General features: G+C 34.3%; 3 protein-coding genes across 7 annotated transcripts; 2 read left to right on the forward strand and 1 right to left on the reverse strand.

The window, feature by feature from the left end:
* Nucleotides 1-2,889: 2,889 nt before the first annotated feature.
* Nucleotides 2,890-6,142, forward strand: LOC120114979. Its single transcript, XM_039135748.1, has 3 exons — nt 2,890-3,105; nt 3,803-5,628; nt 5,767-6,142. Exons 2-3 carry the CDS (start codon nt 3,895-3,897, stop codon nt 5,935-5,937), a joined length of 1,905 nt encoding a protein of 634 aa, XP_038991679.1. The 5' UTR covers nt 2,890-3,105; nt 3,803-3,894; the 3' UTR covers nt 5,938-6,142.
* A 1,096-nt stretch (nt 6,143-7,238) lies between these two features.
* On the forward strand, nt 7,239-9,494 carry LOC120114980 (60S ribosomal protein L23-like). The gene is made up of 4 exons (XM_039135749.1): nt 7,239-7,333; nt 7,661-7,945; nt 9,088-9,129; nt 9,257-9,494. The coding sequence occupies exons 1-4, from the start codon at nt 7,321-7,323 to the stop codon at nt 9,337-9,339; spliced, it is 423 nt and encodes a 140-aa protein (XP_038991680.1). The 5' UTR covers nt 7,239-7,320; the 3' UTR covers nt 9,340-9,494.
* Nucleotides 9,495-10,503: 1,009 nt separating this feature from the next.
* Nucleotides 10,504-19,898, reverse strand: LOC120115029 (sister chromatid cohesion 1 protein 1-like). Of its 5 annotated transcripts, none has more exons than XM_039135800.1 (15): nt 19,754-19,898; nt 19,320-19,644; nt 13,825-13,893; nt 13,635-13,742; nt 13,063-13,132; nt 12,846-12,961; nt 12,435-12,505; nt 12,198-12,346; nt 11,857-12,058; nt 11,683-11,776; nt 11,517-11,595; nt 11,273-11,418; nt 11,083-11,164; nt 10,885-10,997; nt 10,504-10,796 (listed from the first exon to the last, which is right to left on the reverse strand). In XM_039135800.1, the coding sequence occupies exons 10-15, from the start codon at nt 11,726-11,728 to the stop codon at nt 10,693-10,695; spliced, it is 570 nt and encodes a 189-aa protein (XP_038991731.1). In that variant the 5' UTR covers nt 11,729-11,776; nt 11,857-12,058; nt 12,198-12,346; nt 12,435-12,505; nt 12,846-12,961; nt 13,063-13,132; nt 13,635-13,742; nt 13,825-13,893; nt 19,320-19,644; nt 19,754-19,898; the 3' UTR covers nt 10,504-10,692. The 5 variants fall into 5 exon arrangements, with proteins under 5 accessions (XP_038991731.1, XP_038991733.1, XP_038991732.1 ...); XM_039135802.1 differs by lacking the exon at nt 13,825-13,893 and adding an exon at nt 18,858-18,930; XM_039135801.1 differs by lacking the exon at nt 13,825-13,893 and having other exon boundaries at nt 18,858-19,644.
* Nucleotides 19,899-21,783: the final 1,885 nt, after the last annotated feature.

Below are 21,783 nucleotides of genomic sequence, written 5' to 3' on the forward strand. Positions count from 1 at the left end.
TTTTAGCCATTTTATTGTTACAATTTTAACGCAGGAGTACTAAGAATATTTTATTTATCTACAAACAATGACTAAATTGAGAATTATTTCCTGATAATCAAACTGATAATTTGCTAAAGTTTAAAAATATATATTTACACGACCTAATTTTGATAAAGAAAATTAATCAGAAATTCGAGTCCAACAATATTTTCTTTACGTTTCTTGATTTTTTTTCACATGTTTTTTTCCCAAAATACAATAAATAATGGAATATTTTTTTTTTGAAAATAAAAATAATGGAATATAATTACGTAAAAAAGTAGTTCATGATGATTACTAGGGTTTTGATTATCTCTAATTAGCATAATCATTGGATTTGACAAAAGTGAAAGGCTGGGAAGTTAGGTGTGTTTTGTTGTTTTTGGAACATAAGAGTTTGGTCCTAACAAGACAACAACAAAAGGTTATCATGTGTTTTTTCAAAGGTTGTTGCTTAGACGGCTCCCAGGAGGATTCATTTTATTGGGTCAACAATTTGGTATAACGTAGTTAAAAAATAATTTGATCTTAATTATTAATGGGTTCGAGTTTACAAATATGTATTTGATGTATACGATATAGAAAATATTTTAAAACTTTGGTTAATTCGATGAATTAACTGGTTTTGAATCGAATTAACTGTTAACTGAATATAAAAAAAGTATTAATCATTCCCCAACAGAACTGATTTCAGTTCGATCGATTAATTCGGTTAATTTCAAACAGTGAACACCCCTATTTATATTTGTGTTCGAGTTTGTGATTATTTTTAATATTATCATCTTTAAATTTTAATTATAAATTTTATTGAGTAATTTTAATAATTAAAGTAAATATTATCTTTTCTAAAAAAAATCGAATTTAAGCAGTTAAATCAACATATTATATATATAATCAATGACTAAAAAATTCTTAATATAAATTATCATATAATTATGGTATATTAAAATTTTAATATATATGTACACGACAATGAATGTTTTTAAAATTTAGAGTTTTAAAATATTGTATATTCTCATGCCATTGTCTTGTTTCAAATTTCGAATTTCCATTATTATTGGGCAAATTAACGACAAACCCTTTGAATGATTGAAGATTATAGGATTAAAGGTGCATAGAGCCCTCAGGCTTTTTGAAAAAAGTCAATTAAGTCCTTAAACCTTTTTTTCACTCGATTGAACCTCGGACTGAGAAATTAAATCAATTAGCCCTCAACCCAGAAAATTAAATCAACCAAGTTCTTTGACCATGAATTCTTAGTAGTTAATCTTTTTCATTATACCGACTCAGAATCATGTAAAACTGATGAAAAACATTTTGTTAATTTTAAAAATTATTAAGGACTAAATTAATCCTTTTTTAGAGAGATTAACATACCTAATTATGGAATTAAGGGGATCTAAGAGAGATGTTTACCAAAAAGGTAATTATATTTAAATTCTCAATTTATTTTTTGAATTGATCACTGATATCCAATCTATTGACTTACTAATACAGATCGAGTATTGCAGAGGCGAAGGTGACCCTCCTAACCCAGTTTGCTCCATTCGAAAACGTCAAGATTCGAACCCTGACCTTACTTAAGAGACCTAGTGCCTCATGGTTGTTGGTTAAATTCTCAATCTTTAAAAATTATATGTTTTGTTGTTTGTGTTCCAAGTTGGACATAAGAACTATTGCACCAACTACCAACGTGAATGAACTTGAACATTGCCATAAATCAAGATTTCAAATCCAAAGATTATTCCTTTGTCTCTCTTTCTCTCTCCTTCACATGAATTCTTGGAAGCACCTTTTTTTTAAATTTAAATTTATAAAAATAATAATAAAAATTCCCAAATAAATTCAAACATTAAAACAAAAAAAAGTCCATTTCGGTTGATAGACTCTTGTATTCTGGCTTTAGTGGATTTCTGTTCATATCATGCGCTCCAGCTCAACTCTCTCCTGTCTTATTCCTCCCCATTTTCACTCATTTTCTGTTATTTTTTTTATTTTCTTATTTGCCTAAGAAAAGGTGGAAAGTAAAATGTATAATTAGGGATGGACATAATATTCGAATTAGATCTGATCGAGTGAGATTTTTTAAAAAATTCGGAGTCAGGTTGGATTCGGGTTTAGGATGAAAAATATCCGACCCGACTAATTTTTTTATCTTATATATTTAGGAATAATTATAATAATACCCTTCTATATATTATTTTTTTCAATTAAGTCACTATTTTTATTGAAAAAAAATATTTTTTATTATTTCGGGTAGGGTTGGATTCGGATTTTCCCTCAAAAAATAAGGTCGGATTCAGGTCTGGTGGAGAGTATATATTTTTGGGATCGAGTCGAATTGGGCGAAGGATATAAAATTTTCGGATCGGGTCGGTTGGCCCAAACCCGACCCATACCCATCCCTAGATATAATACCAAATTAATCACAATATTTATTAAAACTATTATTTTGGCTTTACTTTTATAATATTTTAGTTTCTTACATTTATTTATTTTTTTTTATAAAAGGCCTCGAATGTTTAATTAATTAGTTATTCTAGCTCTTATTTTTTGTTTAGATTATTTTGATTCTCAAGATTTTATTTTAGGCTAACAAAATCTATATTTGAAGCGTTAATTGTTTGTTAGTTAATATTTTCATTCATAAATAATTTTTTTTCTAAAATGAAATATTTAATATGTTTTTAAAAAAAAATATGCCAGAGAAAAACGGGTCCTACTTGAATCCATGGAAGAACACTCCGTTTCTTATACTTCATCCCATCACTACCTTTGCTTTCAGTTTTGGGTGCTTTTCCCTTTTCCTTTGCTTTGTTATACATCTTTCTTAAGCAAAAAGAAGAGACCTTGATTAGTGCCTTAAAACAGTTTATGACTTCCCAAATTTTACCATTAACAAAAGCAATATACACACACACACATACAGTGCTTGGAAGCTTGTATGGCTTGCCTTCCTTTTTTTCTCTTTCTATCAAACTGAAAATTTGCCTTTTTTTGTGTGTAAGTTGAAGCCTTTAAGCTCAGGGATTAATAAGTGATTAAGTTCTTTTGGATTGGAGTAGTTGATCCTTTTCTTTTGAGGTAAGAGGAGAAAAAAAAGTTCATCTTTTTACTTATTCTATGCATAAAAGTTTGCAACTTTCTTCTCTACTTCTCTTTATTCCAAGTTCGATTTCGACAGTCTTTGCTTAAATAGCTATTGGTTCCCTTTTTTTTTTGCAAATTTTCAAGAAACCCCATCAGTTTTATGGTTTAAATTCCGTCTTATGTTGTATGCTTGTGATTTGCTCATGATCTTGATGTTGATGTAATCATGATTACTTTGACAAAGTTAGTATTCCAATCCAATTCTGTGTCTGATTAGATAGGGAATTCACTTACTCTGGATGTCATACATATATACATACATGGGTGCATACATACATTGTCCAAGATGTTTAACAACAGCTAGCTTTCCTGGGATGCTTGGAAGGTTTCAGAATGTCCATGTGTGGGTATGGGTATGTGTATGTGTATGCAAGTACATATGTACCTTTCCCTATCTTTTTCCAGTGTGTGAATTAGTTCAAATTGCATATTAGTTCAAATACATATATACATATGTACCTTTCCCTTTTATGTTTTTCATGGAGTTGTTACCAAGACCGGATTTCGGGATGTTTACATCGGATTTTCTTTAGTAGTACACGAGTTAATCGCTTTGCTGCGGTGTTGCCGTTGTGTATTTGCTTCTGTTCTTTGGTTATATCTTGATGTAATTCTTCATCTTATTTTGCAGATTTCTTGTGAGGTTCAAGTTGGTCTAATTGGAGGCTTATATATTTTTCGAGGCAGAAATGGCAGCAAGGTGTGCCTGTCATTAGGCTCTATATGTCTAATCCTAGACCGGAGATGGACAACACGTTTGGTAGTGGTCAGAAAGATGAGCAGGGGAAAGACGAGTCGTTGCAAAACTTGGAAGAGAGCAGGGATATCTTGGGAGAGAATGGGACGGATTGCTCCGAATTAATATCGAAAAAGCTGGCAAGAAGGGCAAATCCACAGCTTGCTCTGATGATAAATGCCGGTAAACGATTAGAAGCCGGAGAAAGTCTTTTAATGGATTCGTTTCTTCCGAGTATTTTCTGCGTAGGCGACAAGGTTCCGAGGCATGTGGTTACTCTAGATGAGAAGTACCTTCGACGTTGCCTCGAATTGATTCGAATCAAAGCAGCAAAAGCAGCTCAATGCAACGTATCTGTAAACTTGTGCTCGGTTAAAATGGGGATGTTATCCAATGGATTGCATTCAGCTAAAATTCGGGATGAAGGTAGTTGTGAATTCGGAAGGTTTGCTTTCGACAGTCCACCTGCAGCTGGGACCGGTGGAGTAGTCATCCGTCCTGTAGAACAGTGGGTCATAAGTTCAAAAAGGGGCAGCCGGAGTATGGCAAATATCTTGAAGAGCCCATTGTTACGGAAATTTGGTGCATCGGATGTCGATCCAAGTTCAAATGATGTTAAAAGATCGGTAAGCTATGACTTTATGAGCTCTCCTGGTGGTTACAGTAACTATTCCTCGCATAAGCTAGGAAGTGAAACACCCTTATCCGAAAATCGTAAATTCGGATCCAAGACCGTGCATAAAAGACTTGTTTCCATGTCGAGTTCAAACACGACATGCTCAGATCAGTCCTCTTCTTCTACTTCGACGACAAGTTATCGGGGAATGCTTCAATGCACATGGAAGGGTGGGAATCCATATTTCATTTTCTCTTTGGATAATCAACGGGAGGTATATGTAGCCAATTTGTCGGAGGAAGGATCAGCTCGGGGTCGGGGTCCGGACTGTATGTACTTGTTCCATTCAAGCAAGGGTAGTCACAAGGAACATGGGATTTCTGATGCTGAGTCGAACCTTGTCGGTAAGATGAAGTTATCGAATTCTTTCTCTATCTGTCCCCGAGGTTCTAAAGTCAAGGAGACGGAGTTCGTTCTGTATAGTCGTATCGGAACTTTTAATTCAGATATGCAAACTTCAACCTATAACCACAGGAAGAATAAGGGTCTACCAAAAAAGGTGGTGGAAGTATTCAAGAGCAGTCACTCATCAAAGCCGAGAACAATGTCGAGATGTCAGTCTAGTTCCATAATGGAGGATGATACAGTCAACAATTCCACTTCACCTGATAAGACGAGTCAGATAGAGGAAGAACTTCCGCCGAACCTTGAATTGTCTGCTATTGTTTTGAGGGACCATTTGCCTACAAAACCACTGCCCGACGCCGGGGGTTGGGGCTTGACGTTTCTTCGGAAAGCTGGGGTTAAACAACATGTTGAAACTATGGAAGCCTCGGTTCCATGTGCCTGTTCTGCGAATACCCACGATGATTGCTCAACAAGTATGGATATTCTAGTTCCAGCAGGTATTCATGGTGGTCCAAGAACCAGAAATGGTGGCCCCTCTAATCTTATCGACAGATGGAGAACCGGTGGACGTTGTGACTGTGGAGGCTGGGATTTGGGCTGTCCATTGACTGTACTTGAGGGTAGATCAAGTAAAGAACGAGGTTTGCCTTCGACAGATACTTCCGATGCAAGCAAACCATTCGATGTTTTCGTTCAGGTATATCAGTCTATATCTTTCCCATCTTTTACAACTATGATTTAGCCTCACTTGAAATGTAAATGCCAAACAACAACCGACGGTATAACCCGAAAAATCATTTTGATAACCATTGCCTCTTCTTCAAAATCATTTCAGGGCTCGAAGCACGGTTCACCGATGTTGAGGATAGCACATGTTCACGATGAACTTTATTTTGTTCATTTTCAATCAACACTCTCAGCCCTGCAGTCATTCTCAATTGCAGTGGCATACATCCATTCTCAAAGTCCGAATTTCCGGCCGAAAACTGTATACTCGTCGAGGTAGCGAGATCCGGGTCTCTCGGATAGCCTTCTCATCGTGCCACAGCAGTTTGTAAGTTTGAAAATTTAGGCAGTTATACACGAATCGAGGTCGGTATCTCTTTATATAGGTTGCTTATAACAGAACTGGGGACTTTAGGTTTCTAATAACCAAAGTTATTGTAATTTGTGTGCTTCTCGATTGAATGTACAAGCTTTAGATTGAGTGATTGTGTCGTTTGAACAAATTAGAAGCGTGTTAGAGTTGTGTGCCACCACTAATCTCAACCGGGGTGTCGGAACTGTGCCGGAACTTTGTGGTAACGGAACTACACTTTGCCGTAAATGTTACGGAACTTCGTGGTTGCGGGCTTTGCCTTGCATGTTAAATTGCAAATGCTTGGAACCTCTAGGGTCGTAAATGAGACGAGAGAGATCGCGAGCTACACGAGATCGATTCGATTAAGGCTCGATAAATAATCGGATTGAATAAACTCGACTCGAGTTCTTAATGAGCCGAAATAAACTACTTGATATTCAACTCGAAAAGCTCGTGAACAGCTCGAAAATATAATATATTAAGATTTTTTTTTTAGAAATAAATTATTAATAATATTAATATTTATGTATTATTTTTTAAATAAAGTAAGATTTTCATATATTTAAGGTTCATGTTTGAGTTTGACATTTATATCGAGTTAAGCTTAAGATTTTTTTTTCTTTTCATTTTGAGACTTTTCGAGCTGCTCACGAGCTTCAGTTCAGGATTTCGAGTTCGAGTCGAGCTTGAAAATTTTAAACTCGCGAGTTTTCGAGTCGAGCTCAATTTCAGAGTTTTCGAGTCGAGTCGATATCAATAATACTCGAACTCGACTCGACTCGTTTACACCCTTAGGAATGACAATCAATTGCACTTAGAGTTTGATATCATAATTTCTTTATCGAAAGTAGGGATTAATATTATTTATTTTTAAAAAAAAATATATCAAATGAAATATTATATATAATTGAAATTGAATACCTCAATTTTTGACTCGAATGCCTCGAGAGATTGATAAAACATTTTTATTTTAAATTAGTATTTAAGAAATCCGAATTTTCAACTTTAATATAAACAATTAAATTTAAAACAGAAAAAAAATTATTATTAATTGAGTAAAATCAAGTATTTGTTTTTAATTTTAATCAATTTCAATTTTTAAATATTAAATAATCAATCAAAAATCATTTTTTTCAAGAATTAAAGAAAAATATGTAGTTTTTATTTTAAATTTTTTCACTAAGTATTTAATAAGTACAATGTTGGGCCAAGGCCCAGTGGTAAGGAAGGGAAAAAACCCTAATTCGCTGTCTATATAACAGCTTGAAAACCCTACCATTTGCACTCTGTTTCGCTTCAGCCGTAAAAATGTCTAAGCGAGGTCAGTATCCTTCTCTTCTTTCACCGTCCGTGTACCTTTTGTTTGTGTTATTTTCATTTTCAGTTTATTTCGCGAGAAAAAGCCGCGGGATAAATTCTGCATTTTCTTTATATTTTGTAGTTGTGATCCTAAACTTATGAACAAGAACCCAATTTAGGAAAGCACTGATATGAAATTATTATTATTTATTTCTTCAATGGCTGATTAGCCTACTTAAAACGCTCAGGGTTCGTAAAAATGTAAAAAAAGGGAGAGAATTTATGTGGGTTATTTGTTTATTTCTATTAGATGCTTGATAGCTGGGTGTTTTTCTTTTTTGGTGATTAGGACGTGGAGGATCAGCTGGAAACAAGTTCAGGATGTCACTTGGTTTGCCAGTGGCAGCCACAGTAAACTGTGCTGATAACACTGGTGCTAAGAACCTTTATATCATCTCTGTGAAGGGAATCAAGGGCCGCCTTAACCGATTGCCATCAGCTTGTGTCGGAGATATGGTGATGGCTACTGTCAAGAAAGGGAAGCCGGATCTTAGGAAGAAGGTCTTGCCTGCTGTCATTGTGAGGCAGCGCAAGCCCTGGCGCCGAAAGGATGGTGTTTACATGTACTTTGAAGGTGAAATGTCATACTTGATTTTTAGTGTTAGTTTTTCTGTTATGCATTTGCATTGGACATGGTAGTAGCTAAATAATGAATTGGAAAATAGATTAGCTAGGTGCTCTTAAGGATGCTATTTACTGTGAAGATAGAGGGATTGCTGGTTACGTGGCGGCATGATATGTGCATGAACATGTACTTATGATTTGATGCTTCCTGAGACCAGAAATAAAAACACAAATGGTCAAATAAATTGTTGAGTGAAGTTTCTCTCGTTTGGGATCTACTTTTTGTGATTTGATACGTTTGTTTGCATTCTTATTGTGTTTTGTAGATGTTTGTAATGGTTTTCTTGATGTTTTTGCTGGTGATGTAGTTTGGAGAATTTACTGTTAAGATAGAGGCTTTGCTGGTTAAGGGGTGGCATGATTTGTGCTTTAACTTGGACTTACAATGATTTGATGCTTCCTATGACTGACATAATAAAATTAATTGTTTGAATATTTATCAAGGGGGATTTCTCTCATTTGAAATCTCCCTTTATGCAATATGATGCATTTGTTCTCATTCGGCCTTGTGTTTGATAGACTATTATGGTTTTTATGCTGGTGATGTAGTGTGGGGAATTTTATTTCATCCTTTCTCTACACCTCCCATAACCAGCTAAATTGATTTGCCTACCATATCAATCAGGTGGTAACCATTGTTATCATCCCTGTCCAGCTTGGGACATTTGAAATAAATTTTTATTATGCTATCTTCCATCCCCTTTTAGTGTTCTTAATGTTTTGCAGGAAAGTTTTCTCGCTAATTAGCTAAACTGTTGTTATATATTATTAGATTTAAGTAAGGTATCCTCTTGAGTGTTCAAGTGTTCCAGTTGGTCTCTACATATTTATAATTAATTAAAATAAGTCTGAATAACCTGTGACATAAGTCAGGTATCTAGTATCTACACTAGTGTTTGATTGTTGATACAGTTACTTGTCTGGAATACTGACTGTGTCCATCGTTTCAGATGGATTAAGTTTTCAATGCTTGCACGTGTTCCATTCAGGCTCTACATTTTGTTCACTTAAACGTTTTACATTGATTTCTCATTTTGTTTTTGATGTTCATAAACATTAAGTTTCTGATTCGAATCTTGTTTTAACTTGCAGACAATGCTGGTGTCATTGTGAATCCAAAAGGAGAAATGAAAGGTAGGATGTCAAAAAAAAAAAATTATCATGGTGCCCTGAGGTTCATTTTTTGTGAAGTGTCTGTGTCCACTTGAGGCTGTCTTATATTCAGATATTACAATTAACATTTTCGTACTGGTAATTTTAGGTTCTGCCATCACTGGTCCGATTGGAAAGGAGTGTGCTGATCTATGGCCAAGGATTGCTAGTGCAGCCAATGCCATTGTTTAGGAATTCCAAGTCCAAGTTGTGGAAGATTTTGTTTCAATTTTTTTTGGACTGATTATAGTTTGCTAGTTCAATACTTACTGTTTGTTTCTTCCTAATATCTTGGATGGTTCGACTCGATTTTGGATTTGAAAATGAATTAATGTACTTTATGATAAGTCCCTCAAGTTTTGATTCCTGATCTATATCTTAGGCTTAATGGTGTATTGATAACTTTGAGAATTTTATGTGTACTTGTACAAGTAATTATAATCATATTGAGCCAAAGTCAGTTACTGTTACAGCCAGTGGTAGGCCTTCAGGCATTGCATCTACAACAATCATAAAGCAGCGGCAGAAATTTCTACAACAGCATTGTTAATATCATCAGTGTCTTTGAAATCTAGGTTTCCTCTATGGGCATGAGCGTTCGAAGTATTGTTTATGAATTGTTTGTTTATTAAGGTTAATTAAGGTTACGGGTAAATGAATTGAACGTTTGATGAGTTGTTTGTGAATAGTATGTTTATGTTTGTTTATTTAAGGATAAATATACAAATAGTTTCTCAATTATAGGGTATTTTTTTATTAAGTCTCTAACTATTAAAAGTTGTAAAATTGTCATCTAACTATTCGTCATGTTCTAAATTTGTCTATTTCTGTTAAAACTTTTATGGTTATTTAAGTTAGATGTTAATATGATGGTTGAGATATAATAGTCGTTTAAGATTTTGAGATCATATTTTATCATATTACAATCAATAGACTAATGTTCAACTTAGAATATCATAAAGTTTTTAACGCAAAAGGATTGAGTTCAGAACATAATAACTAGTCGTGTGATCATTTTATAACTTTTAATTGTCGAGTGACTTAATGAAACAACACTTTAAGTTTGAGGACTATTTTGTTACTTTTAATAGTTGAGATACTTAATAAAACAATACCTTATAATCGGATGATCATTTGTGCGCTTTAACCTTAAATTTTTTTATTTATTTAATAAAAGACCAAACATAAAAATAGGTGAGTTTGATTCGTTTATGTTTGTGAAAAAACAAGCTTAAAAGTTCTTTTATTTGATTTTTTTTGTTTTTGTTTTTAAATATTGGTGAATGTAGAGATTAAATTGAATACATGATAAATTTTGGAGTTTAAACTGTGAAATTTAAAGAGTTTAAGGACTAATGGCATAATTTCATCATTTTTTTAACATGTAAATGAATATGTTCGAGAATATTAAACAAATGTGTTCACAAATATATAAACAAATATGTTCACGAACGTTAAACGAATTTGTTCACGAATGGTAAATGAAACAAACACAAATACCTTAAAAAGTGTACAAACAAGATTGTATCACTCTTGTTTAATCGTTCATTCCCTGCCCATGGCCCTTTCTTCACTCTTGTTGGTAATTAAGATAATGTTTCCAAACGGCACCTCTTGTTTCACTTTCAAGCAACCTTCAGAAGCATGAACTGCAAACAAAATTCATCATTAATTCATACAAATAAGGCAATTCAAGTCAGAGGTAGAGCATTTGTATTTGTATTTGTATTTGCATACCACATGTCCAATAGAAGAGCAGAGCTGCTCCTTTTCTGCTTAACCCTGCTGCCAAGTTCTTTAGCGATTCTACTTTAGGAGCTCCTAGCTTTTCAAAATGTATTTTCATATACCTGCACTCAATTTAGCACCCCCACCCCAGGAATAAGTTAATTTTGACTTCAAATTTGTTAAAGGATGAACATAAAAACAACATACGTCTTGATGTTCTCAGTCATTATCTCGGGAGCAGGATTATCTGCAGGAGTTTCCCTTGCAAGTTGAGTTACCACTATGAAATCTGAAAAAAAAAATAATAAAGGAATTGCTATTTGTTGATGACCATAATGGATGATGAACCAATTAAAGTGACTGTTACGGCCAAAATAGAAGCTGCCCACTTATTTACCTGGATCAGCTGCCCAGTTATTCCTTCCCGGCCTTGTTAACTTGTAATCAGCATCTGCTTCACAGAACGCTTCATGCTCATGCACCGTGTCCATACCACTATCGTTTCTCGATGTCGATCGCACATTCTTCTTCTTGGACCCAACCCTGTAAGTTAATAACAATGTCTTTGGCATATTGCTGATTTCATGGATACAAGTTTTTTCTGCCTTCGGATTTATTATGGCAAATGAATCTTTACTTACCTTTCTGTATTTACTTCTAAGCTACCTAAGGAGGTTCCGTCTCCGGATACTGAGCTACCTCTGGATCTTACTGCGTCTGCTGTAAAATGTATGTGAAGCTTAATTGATACCACATTAAGTCAACAAACAGAAGAGACAAAACATGTAAACGAGAGAATTTTCTTACCACAATTTCCTGACCGGACCATTTGATTAATCTCCACCGGTGTCATTTAAGTTCTCTTCATTCGCTGCAACTCTTTAGTAGGAACATCGAAAGGCTTCACGTTCCAAAGTCAGTCGGACAATGCATATATATGCATTTCGAGGTAGCAAACTAAGGAAGAGTCGCAAGACTTACATAAACCGTTTGATAATCAGAATGTACTCTCTTTACAAGATGGTTCATGAGGTTGTGGTTGCCGTGGTAAGGTTCTCACTGCACAGGTATAGGATGAATTAACTTCCCTACATCATTGTGGTTCATGGTAATGGTTGATCATTGTAAGGGACTTCTCCGTTTCCTTTCACAAACATATCATCCAACGGAACAAATGACAACCCTGCAAAATTTACAGCATATAAACCGTGTTTGATCATACTGTGTAAGTTTAGAGGCTAACAAGTAATTCGGGTGTGCAACATAATCATACACCATTATCATGCTCAATATGAATATAATTGCAAATATTCAAGGCGTACCTTTTTCTTTTTTGGAGTTATATCTGAAGTTTCCTCAAGCCAGGAATGGTAAACATAATTAGAAACCAACAGTTTGCTCCTCATCCATAATAATTCCATTAGGCTTTCTTGTTTTTTTGTTTTCCTGGCTCCTGCCTCCGTCGATCCTCCTTTCTCAAGGAGATTAAGATCAGCAGAGTTTGTATTTTAATCTGATTTTTAGAATAACTGTTAGAAAGAAAAATCATGAATGCATACTCTGGCTTCTTTGTTTCTATTCACTTGTTGACCTAACTCGTTCTCTGGAAACTGCTCTTGGTTTCCTCCAGCTGCAGGAAATTAACACGAATATCAAACTCATTCTCGTTCATAGTTTCTTTATTTTCTTTTCCATATTTCTCGAATTATTTCCTTCAGAATATAAAGCCTAAAAGCATACAAACCTCGAGTTCGATTATTCTTGTCTAACTGACAACAAATGCTCAGAAAACTTTCATGTGTCAAATTAAGTGGAAATGTTCACTAGGAAAGATTATTCAGTTCTGCTTGAAGTGGTTCAAAACTTCAACTGAAAGCTTCATTATCTTTTCCATATTTCTCAAATCATTTCCTTAAGAATATAAAAATTTGAGCTGCGGCAGTCTTGTAAAGCTATTATAGGACTCTAACCTCTTTGAGGCTCAACTTGCCGGGCTGGGGAAGGAATAGTAGTAGGTGGCATCTCAATATGCTCATCTAAAGTGAAGTTTACTTGTGTTCCCTCATCACCTTCAAATCTGTCACAGCTGTTAGACATATTAAGCAATTATTCAGGCCACAGACGGTCTAGTGAATCATTAACTAAAACCTTTACCAGCAATGCATGGAACCAAGCTTCTAGAGTTACCTTTCAAAACGACCATGAGTATTGGTCTTAGGCTGATATATATCAGGAAAGGTGATGTCATTGTCATCAGCTGTAAAAATGAAAGCCAGATTGGTGTACAGCATAGTGTTATGATAAACATTCTCAGATTTTAAGCTTCACCAAAGCCAAGCCAATCCAATCGGAAAACGAGTTATGTAGCCTAGTAAAATCTTGGAAAACAGAGTATTTTTAAAACCCCATTAATTATGGCAAGCTTATTTAGCCATGCTTTCAAGGGGTCGGCTCCTCTTTATTGTGTTTGGGTTCATTTCTTTATAATACATAACTAATACCACAGTTTGTCAGTATGGCTTTGCAATTAACAAGTGAATTCATTCAGGTGGATGATATGTAATAATATTAATAAAAAATAATCATGAACTGTATAATTTCTTTGATGATTCTGACAGACAATTTACTACATTTCAAAAGAAAACAGCAGTGAATTCATTTCAAATAGAAGGGCAGAGAAATAATAGTTAACCACATATAATAAACTGGGCAAACCACATGGCAGAGTAAAGCACGCATTTATGGCAAAGATCGCTTACCATATTAAGATGGTTTTGAACCCCATAGAGAATTCTTCTTCAAGTTCTCCAGCATTAGTGAATCCCATGGTGGCTTCTTCGATTTCGGGTAGAGTAATGGCTCTTCTCCTGCACTCAAGGTAGACAGAATAACCCAAAAATCCCATCTATACAAAAAGATGAAATGGTACATAAATAAAAGAGATTTTACTTGGCCTTGGATTTTTTTCCGGAGTAGAGTTGGATCATTTGTTACCTTCGATGCGTTCCTTATTTCAACCTCGAAGAAGATAAACCGTTACCTATTAACTGGTGTTCATATCTTTAATTAGATTGCAAAGGAAGAAAACTTTTCTATACAAAGCAGTTGGTATTAAAATTACTTTGCAATTCTACTTCGGAAACTAATCTTTTGTCCCTTTTATTGATATACTACAATTTGACTAAGTAGATGAACACTACCTTACCATCGATCTCGAGGAGGATAATTTTGCCAATGACCACAATCAAGGTTTTCTTTCATCCCTCAACTTTTACAGTATTTGACAGTTTTAGTACACCAATCTGATTTTCTTTTTTACAGCTGATAAAAACGACATCATTTTAACTGATATGTATCAGCCTAATACCGACACTCATGGTCGTTTTGAAAGGTAACTTTAGAAGCTTTAGAAAAAGGTTTCTCCCTTTTCAATCTCACCGTTATCATCAAAGTTCCATCGGCTTCTCCTCCAACGTTGACACCTCGCCCAGTATATCATTCCTGGTCAAACCTTGTTATTTTTTTGCAGCTCATATTTTCCATCACTTTCCCGGGAAATTAAAAATCTTAGCTCATTGATCTTTTTTTGCCTGCTTCGAGATTCTCTCAAGTTTCATGCTTTTTCCAGTTTCCCTCTTGGAAATTGAATTTGCATCTTATGGTGTCAAAAACAAAGGGTTGACTTGATTCTTGGTTTTATCAGATTGAAGGATTCCACTTTCCACCCATTTGAAAAACCCAGAATCAGATAATTCATGAATTTTGGGTTAGGGTTTGATAATTCATGAATTTTGGGTTAGGGTTTGATCATTCATCTCCTTTTGCTTTCTGGGTAGCTGGGGATTTTATAAAAACGCAATCTTTAACAGAAATCTGTCTTTCTTTTTGCAAAGGTTTTCTTTGAGTTTTGAGTTAATGAGAGTCTTGTTCTTTTTCACCTAGAAGACTGAGGGGCTTTATAATTTATTATAAAGGACTCATTTCTTTAATCCAAGTTATCAATTGATTTCGAAGTTTTATTTTAGTGGAATTGTCAATGGATGATGTCCATAATGATGTGAAGGATGCTAATGAACGCAAAACAACTTACGTGCCATAGATTCTGTAGAACCGATGAAGAAGATTGCAGTGAGTCAACTACTTTGTTGGTGCCTAAAAGAGGTGAGAAGTCAAGAAAATCTGATAATATTAAGCGAAAAGTCCAATGGAATGATAGAATCATAGAAATGGGAACAAACTTTTGGAGATCATGGAATTTGAATCTAGGTAATTGGTGTTTTTGGAAGTTTATCTTCTGAAATGGCAGTACTTTTGTTTGATTCTTGAGCATTTTGACCATTTTGGCTTGGCTTCTTTATGTTGTCAGTTTGCATATTTTGTCATTAGTGATCTTTTTTGTTCTATGAACATAGTTGCATTGTCATATCCTTGTTTGTTTCTGCAAATCTGTAGCTAAATGGTAGTTCTTATAATAGAACAATTTGGTACAAGTTTACTTGTTTATGCTTCATATAGCTTCACTTTTTTATGTTATGTTCGATCTATGATTGTAGAGATGGGTTCTCTTAAATTGATATACCCTCACTTAGTGGATGTTTGCGGTATTAATTATCGGTTTGTGTGAAATTTTCTTTCGTCGTTTCCTTGTAAAGTTTTAGTTTGCAGCTTTATCTCTGTTGGGTACTTTTTTGAGGCATTAGGATTTGTCTTGCACATTTGTTCAAATGTTCTGTTCGCATTAGCTATATGGATAGTATCTGAAAAAATAACATTCCGAATTCCGGGGTGTATCGTGCTTTTATGTTATGTTTCTCTTAGTTTGGCATCTGGCTGCCCAAGTAATTTATTATGCTACCGACCATAGATTAGAAAATAGTTTTGAACTGGAGGCATAACGTGATTTTATGTTCTGTTTCTCTTAGCTTGGCATCTGGCTACGTAAGCCTAATACCGATACTAACCTTACCTGATACGCATCAGCCTAATACCGACACTCTTGGTCGTTTCAAAAGGTAACTTTTATAAGCTTGGTTCCATGCATTGCTGGTAAAGGTTTTAGGTAATGACACATTAGAGCGTCTGTGGACTGAATAATTGCTTAATATGTCTAACAACCACGACAGATTTGAAGATGACGAGGGAACACAAGTAAACTTCACTTTAGATGAGCATATTGAGATGTCAATTGCCACCTACTCGTATTCCTTCTCCAGTCCGTCAAGTTGAGTCTCAAAGAGGTTCCTATAATAGCTTTACATATTTAACCACTCGAGTTTTGTAAGCGTTTAGTTTTTTATATTCTTAAAGAAATATGGAAAAGATAATGAAGCTTTCGGTTTAAGTTTTTTGAGCATTTTACATATTAACCCAATGTAAGCGAAAAAAATGAACGAGAATGAGTTTGATGTTCATACTAATTTCCTACAACATGAGGAAGACAAGAGCAGATTCAAGAGAACGAATTAGGTGACGATGGAACACAAGCAAACTTCAATTTAGATGAGCAGATTGAGATGTCACCTGCTAGTATTCCTTCCTCAGCCCGGCAAGTTGAGCCTCAAAGAGGTTAGTAATAGCTTTACATATTCAGCCATTGAAGTTTTGTAAGCGTTTAGTTTTTATATTCTTCAGAAAATATTAATATGGATGAGAGGAGAGTTGTTATTTCTAACAAAGTTCACAAGTCCTGGCTTAATGATTCTTCAACTTTAACTCGAACTCGAAATAACTCTGTACGCCTTGAATATTTTCTTGTCTTCTTCATATTGAGCATGATAATGGTGTATGATTATGTTGCAGGCCCAAATTTTGCTAGCGGCCGCAAGAGTTATGTTTTCTTCGAAGATAAAAAGGCTCATAAAACTCTCATCTATTTGAAGGAAACAGAGAAGTACCAAAATCATTTCTGGATATGTGGAAGCAATGCAGTCAACCTCACAATATCTTACCTTCAGGTTAGAATTTAATAATTATTACTTTTCTACGTTTTTGAGTAAATAATACAAGTTAATTCATCATATATGTGTGCAATCAGAACTTTACCACAACCTCTTGATTATCAAACGGATCATGTAAATCTCGCAATTCTTCCTGAGTTTGCTATCTCGAAATGCATATGTATGATTGACTTTGGAACGTGAATCCTTTCGAAGATCTTCATAGTGGAGTCGGTTTCCCATCACATGCTGCTGCAATTGACTTATAGCAAAAATAAGAAAACTGAAATTAATCAAATTGTGCAATTAAAAAATGGTGGTAAGAAAATCATCTCTTTTACATGTTTTGTCTCTTCGGTTTGGAGACTTAATGTGGTATCAATTAAGCTTCACATACATTTTGCAGGAGACGATAGTGATTTGGACATATTGCCTGAAGTGCTCTGTGCAACAGGTCCAGGTAAATAAGTGGTCAGTTTCTATTTTGTCCATAACAGTCACTGTAATTGTTTTATCACATTAACAATACTAACAAAACAAACATTCGACGGACGAAAAACATCCGATGTGAATAAAGATTCAAGAGTTGACAATCTCATTCGGTATCGTGGGATGCTATGTGTCCAAATCACTATCGTCTCCAAAATGTATTTGAAGCTTAATTGATACCACATTAAGTCTCCAAACCGAAGAGAGAAAACTTGTAAACGAGAGGATTTTCTTACCACCATTTCCTGACTGCACAACTTGACTAATTTCAATTTTCTCAATTTTGCTGTAAGTCAATTGCAGCAGCATGAGATGGGGAACTAACTTCACTGTGAAGATCTTCGAAAGACTTCACGTTTCAAAGTCAGTCATACATAGTGCATACATATGCATTTCGAGGTAGCAAACTCAGGAAGAATTGCGAGACTTATATGATTCGTTTGATAATCAGGAGATTGTGGTTGCGGTGGTAAGTTTCTGACTGCAAACTTATAGGATGAATTAACTTGCATTATTTACTCAAGAACGTAGAAAAACAAGAATTATTAAATTCTAACCAGAAGGTAAGATATTGTGAGGTTGTTTGCATTGTTTCCACATATCCAAAATAGTTTTGGCGCTTCTCTGTTTCTTTCAAATTGCATAATAGATGAGAGTTTCATGTGCCTTTTTATCTTCGAAGAAGATATAACTCTTGCGGCCGCCAGCAAAATTTGGGCCTGTAACATAATCATACACCATTATCATGATCAATATGAAAAAGACAAGAAAATATTTAAGGCGTACAGAGTTCTTTCGAGTTCGAGTTAAAGCTGAAGAATCATTAAGCCAGGACTTGTGAACTTTTTTAGAAAAGCCAACTCTCATTTCATCCATAATGATATTTCCTGAAGAATATAAAAAAAACCAACGCTTACAAAACTTTAATGACTGATTATGTAAAGCTATTATAGGACTCTAACCTCTTTGAGGCTCAATTTGTTGGGTTGGGGAAGGAATACGAGCAGATGACATATCAATCTGCTCATCTAAATTGAAGTTTACTTGTGTTCCATCGTCACCTAATTTGTTCTCTTGAAACTGCTCTTAGCTTCCTCCGGATGTAGGAAATTAACATGAATATCAAGCTCATTCTCGTTCATAGTTTCTTTTTTTTTCCGCTTACATTGGGTTAATATGAAAAATGCTCAGAAAAATGCTCAGAAAGCTTCATTATCTTTTTCATATTTCTCAAATTATTTCCTGTAGAATATAAAGAACTAAACGCTTACAAAACTCGAGTGACTGAATATGTAAAGCTATTATAGGACTCTAACCTCTTTGAGGCTCGACTTGCCGGGATGGGGAAGGAATACGAGTAGGCGGCATCTCAATATGCTCATGCTCATCTAAGTGAAGTTTACTTGTAAAGTTACCTTTCGAAGCGACCAAGAGTATCGATATTAGGCTGATACGTATCAAATAAGGTGATGTCGTTTTTTATCAGCTGTAAAAAAGAAAACCAGATTGGTGTACTAAAACTACCAAATATTGTAAAAGTTGAGGATGAAAGAAAACCTTAATGTGGGTCATTGGCAATATTATCATCTTGGAGATCAATGGTAATGTAGTGTACATCAACTTGGTCATGCTGCTGTACATCAATAAAGGGGATAAAAGATTAATTTCCAAAATAGAATTTCAAACGAATTTTAATACCAGCTTTAATTATGAACACCCGTTAACAATTAATAGTTTATCTTCGAATTGATGATCTTAACAGCCAATTTTCCACTTCATTTCAAAAGAAAACAGCAGTGAATTCATTTCAAATAGAATAACCACCACCATATAACAAACTGGGCAAACCACATGGCAGAGTAAAGCACGCATTATGGCAAATTCGTTTTGATCACTTACCAGATTAGACCCCGTAGAGATTTCTTCTTCAGGTTCTCCAGCATTAGTGAACCCCATGGAGGTTTCTTCATTTTATTTATTTTTAAAGATGAAATGGCACATATATAAAAGAGATTTTACCTGGATTTTCTTTTCCGGAGTAGATTTTGATCTTTCCCTACCTTCTCCCATGCGTTACGAAATTCAACCTCAAAAACAAAAACCACAAGCGAGATTGTTTTTCTCGTTCCTTTTTTGAAATATCAATACAATTGAATAACATTAAAACAAAAAGGAAAGGAAATTACCTCAAGCCGAGTAACATCCTCTGTCAAGACAAAACAGAGGAGCATTAAAACCCTAGTAAAACGTATAAAAAAATACCGAAGTTATAAAAAAGTAAGGCTCGACGTTAAATCATCAAGAAGGAGATCCACTTGTTTCTTATAAAGAATCGAAACACCACCTAAAGAGCATAACGAGAAATTTAGAAAACAATAGTAAAATCTTGTTCAAGAAAAGACGGAAAAGTGATGGAAAATAGAGAAACCAATGTCGGTATTTAGTTGATTTACTCGTGAGAATTGCAGAGTTTCGGCCGTTTTCGACGGAGTTGGGGTGAGGAGGCCACCGTCGTGGTGGCTGGCCGGTGGAACCTTGGTTCTCCTTTGGTGTGGCTGCCGCTCGTGAAAAAAAGAAAAGAAAAGGGAAGAGTGAAGAAGTTTGATTTTTGTTTTAGTTTAGGTTAAAGGCTTAAGTTTCTATTTAGTTTTTTTTTGGTTAATCATTTAATAGTCCCCCAAGCCTCAACGTGTATTTTCATTTTAGCCACTGGTTTGGGCTGTTTTGATCTTTAATTTGAATTGTTGGATCTAATGTGATTTTTACCCTTATTATTTTGTTTAGAAAATGCTCAGGTTTAAAATAGGGTGAATCTAGTTTTAGTCCCCCAAGTGTTGCCATGTTTTTCCATGTTAGTAACCGAATTTTCTTTTTTTTATTATTTTGATTTTCACATATTAATTTGATTATTTTACAATAAGGTCACCTGTTTATATTTTATTTATTTAATGTTTGATGTAAGGTTTTTGTTTTTTTTTATTTTAACCCTTTTATTTATATTTTTTTATTTTAATTTTGATACAATGTTCTGCTTATTTACAATATGGTAACTTGTTATGCCTCTATTTCCATTTATTTCATATTTGGCACATTATTTTAGTATTTTTCATCTTAGTCTTGCATGTTGCTTTGGTTTTATTCCCATTCCAGTGCTCCTGCTTCATGATATTTGCATTTTTTTTTTCATGTTTCTTGCATGTAAAGCACGCATTTTTGGCAAATTCGTTTTGATCACTTACCAGATTAGACCCCGCAGAGATTTCTTCTTCAGGTTCTCCAGCATTAGTGAACCCCATGGAGGTTTCTTCATTTTTCAGGTATAGTAATGGATTCTCTCCTGCAGACAAGTAGACAGAATAACCCAAAAATCCCATCTATACAATTTTTTAAAATTTATTTTTAAAGATGAAGTGTCACATATATAAAAGAGATTTTACCTGGATTTTCTTTTCTGGAGTAGATTTTGATCTTTCCCTACCTTCTTCCACGAGTTACGAAATTCAACCTCAGAAACAAAACCACAAGAGAGATCGTTTTTCTCGTTCCTTTTTTGAAATATCAATACAATTGAATAACATTAAAGCAAAAAGGAAATGAAATTACCTCAAGCCGAGTAACATCCTCTGTTAAGAGAAAACAGAGGAGCGTTAAAACCCCGGTAAAACGTAAAAAAAAAGACTAAATACCGAAGTTATAAAAAAAGTAGGGCTCGACGTTAAATCACCAAGAAGGAGATCCACTTGTTTCTTGCAAAGAATCGAAACACCACCTAAAGAGCATAACGAGAAATTTAGAAAACAATAGTAAAAACTTGTTCAATAAAAGGCGGAAAAGTAATGGAAAATAGAGAAAACAGTGTCGGTATTCAGTCGATTTACTCGTGAGAATTGCAGAGGTTCGAAGAGACATCGGAACCAGAGGATTTTTTTTTATTTGTTCACTGTTAAAATCACGCAAAGTATAAATAAAAAGAAATGAAATCTAGAAATCAGAGATTCAAATTACGGTCGCGTTGTGTTTATCGCGGTCGTAACGGATGTTATCATGGTAACGGCAGGTATTGCGGACGTACAACTTATTTTACCTTTAAAATTTACTTTTTGGAGTTATTTTATAAATCCAAAAACTCTATAAAAATCATATTCCTTTTATCTTTAAAATTTACTTTTTGGAGTTATTTTATAAATCCAAAAAAAATGATCTAAAACATTTAAATTATTAATTCGAGTTATAAATCTCAATTAATATTTAGATTTGATTTATATTTAAGTTTTGGAATGTTATTAATATTATATGTTTACTAAGAAATATATTGGTTTAATAATTAAATTATAAAAAAATATTTTAATTATCTAAACATTCGTAAATTAGATTACTAAATTGAAATGATGTTTTATTGAAATGTTAGTGCCGTAAAAGTTGAGTGCCCATTTAGGCAATTTACCCTAAAACAAAATAAGTAATATATTTTGCTCATTTTTAC

Source organism: Hibiscus syriacus, unplaced genomic scaffold, assembly GCF_006381635.1.
Source record: "Hibiscus syriacus cultivar Baekdansim isolate YM2019G1 unplaced genomic scaffold, ASM638163v2 tig00110257_pilon, whole genome shotgun sequence".
NCBI classification, from domain to species: Eukaryota; Viridiplantae; Streptophyta; class Magnoliopsida; order Malvales; family Malvaceae; genus Hibiscus; species Hibiscus syriacus.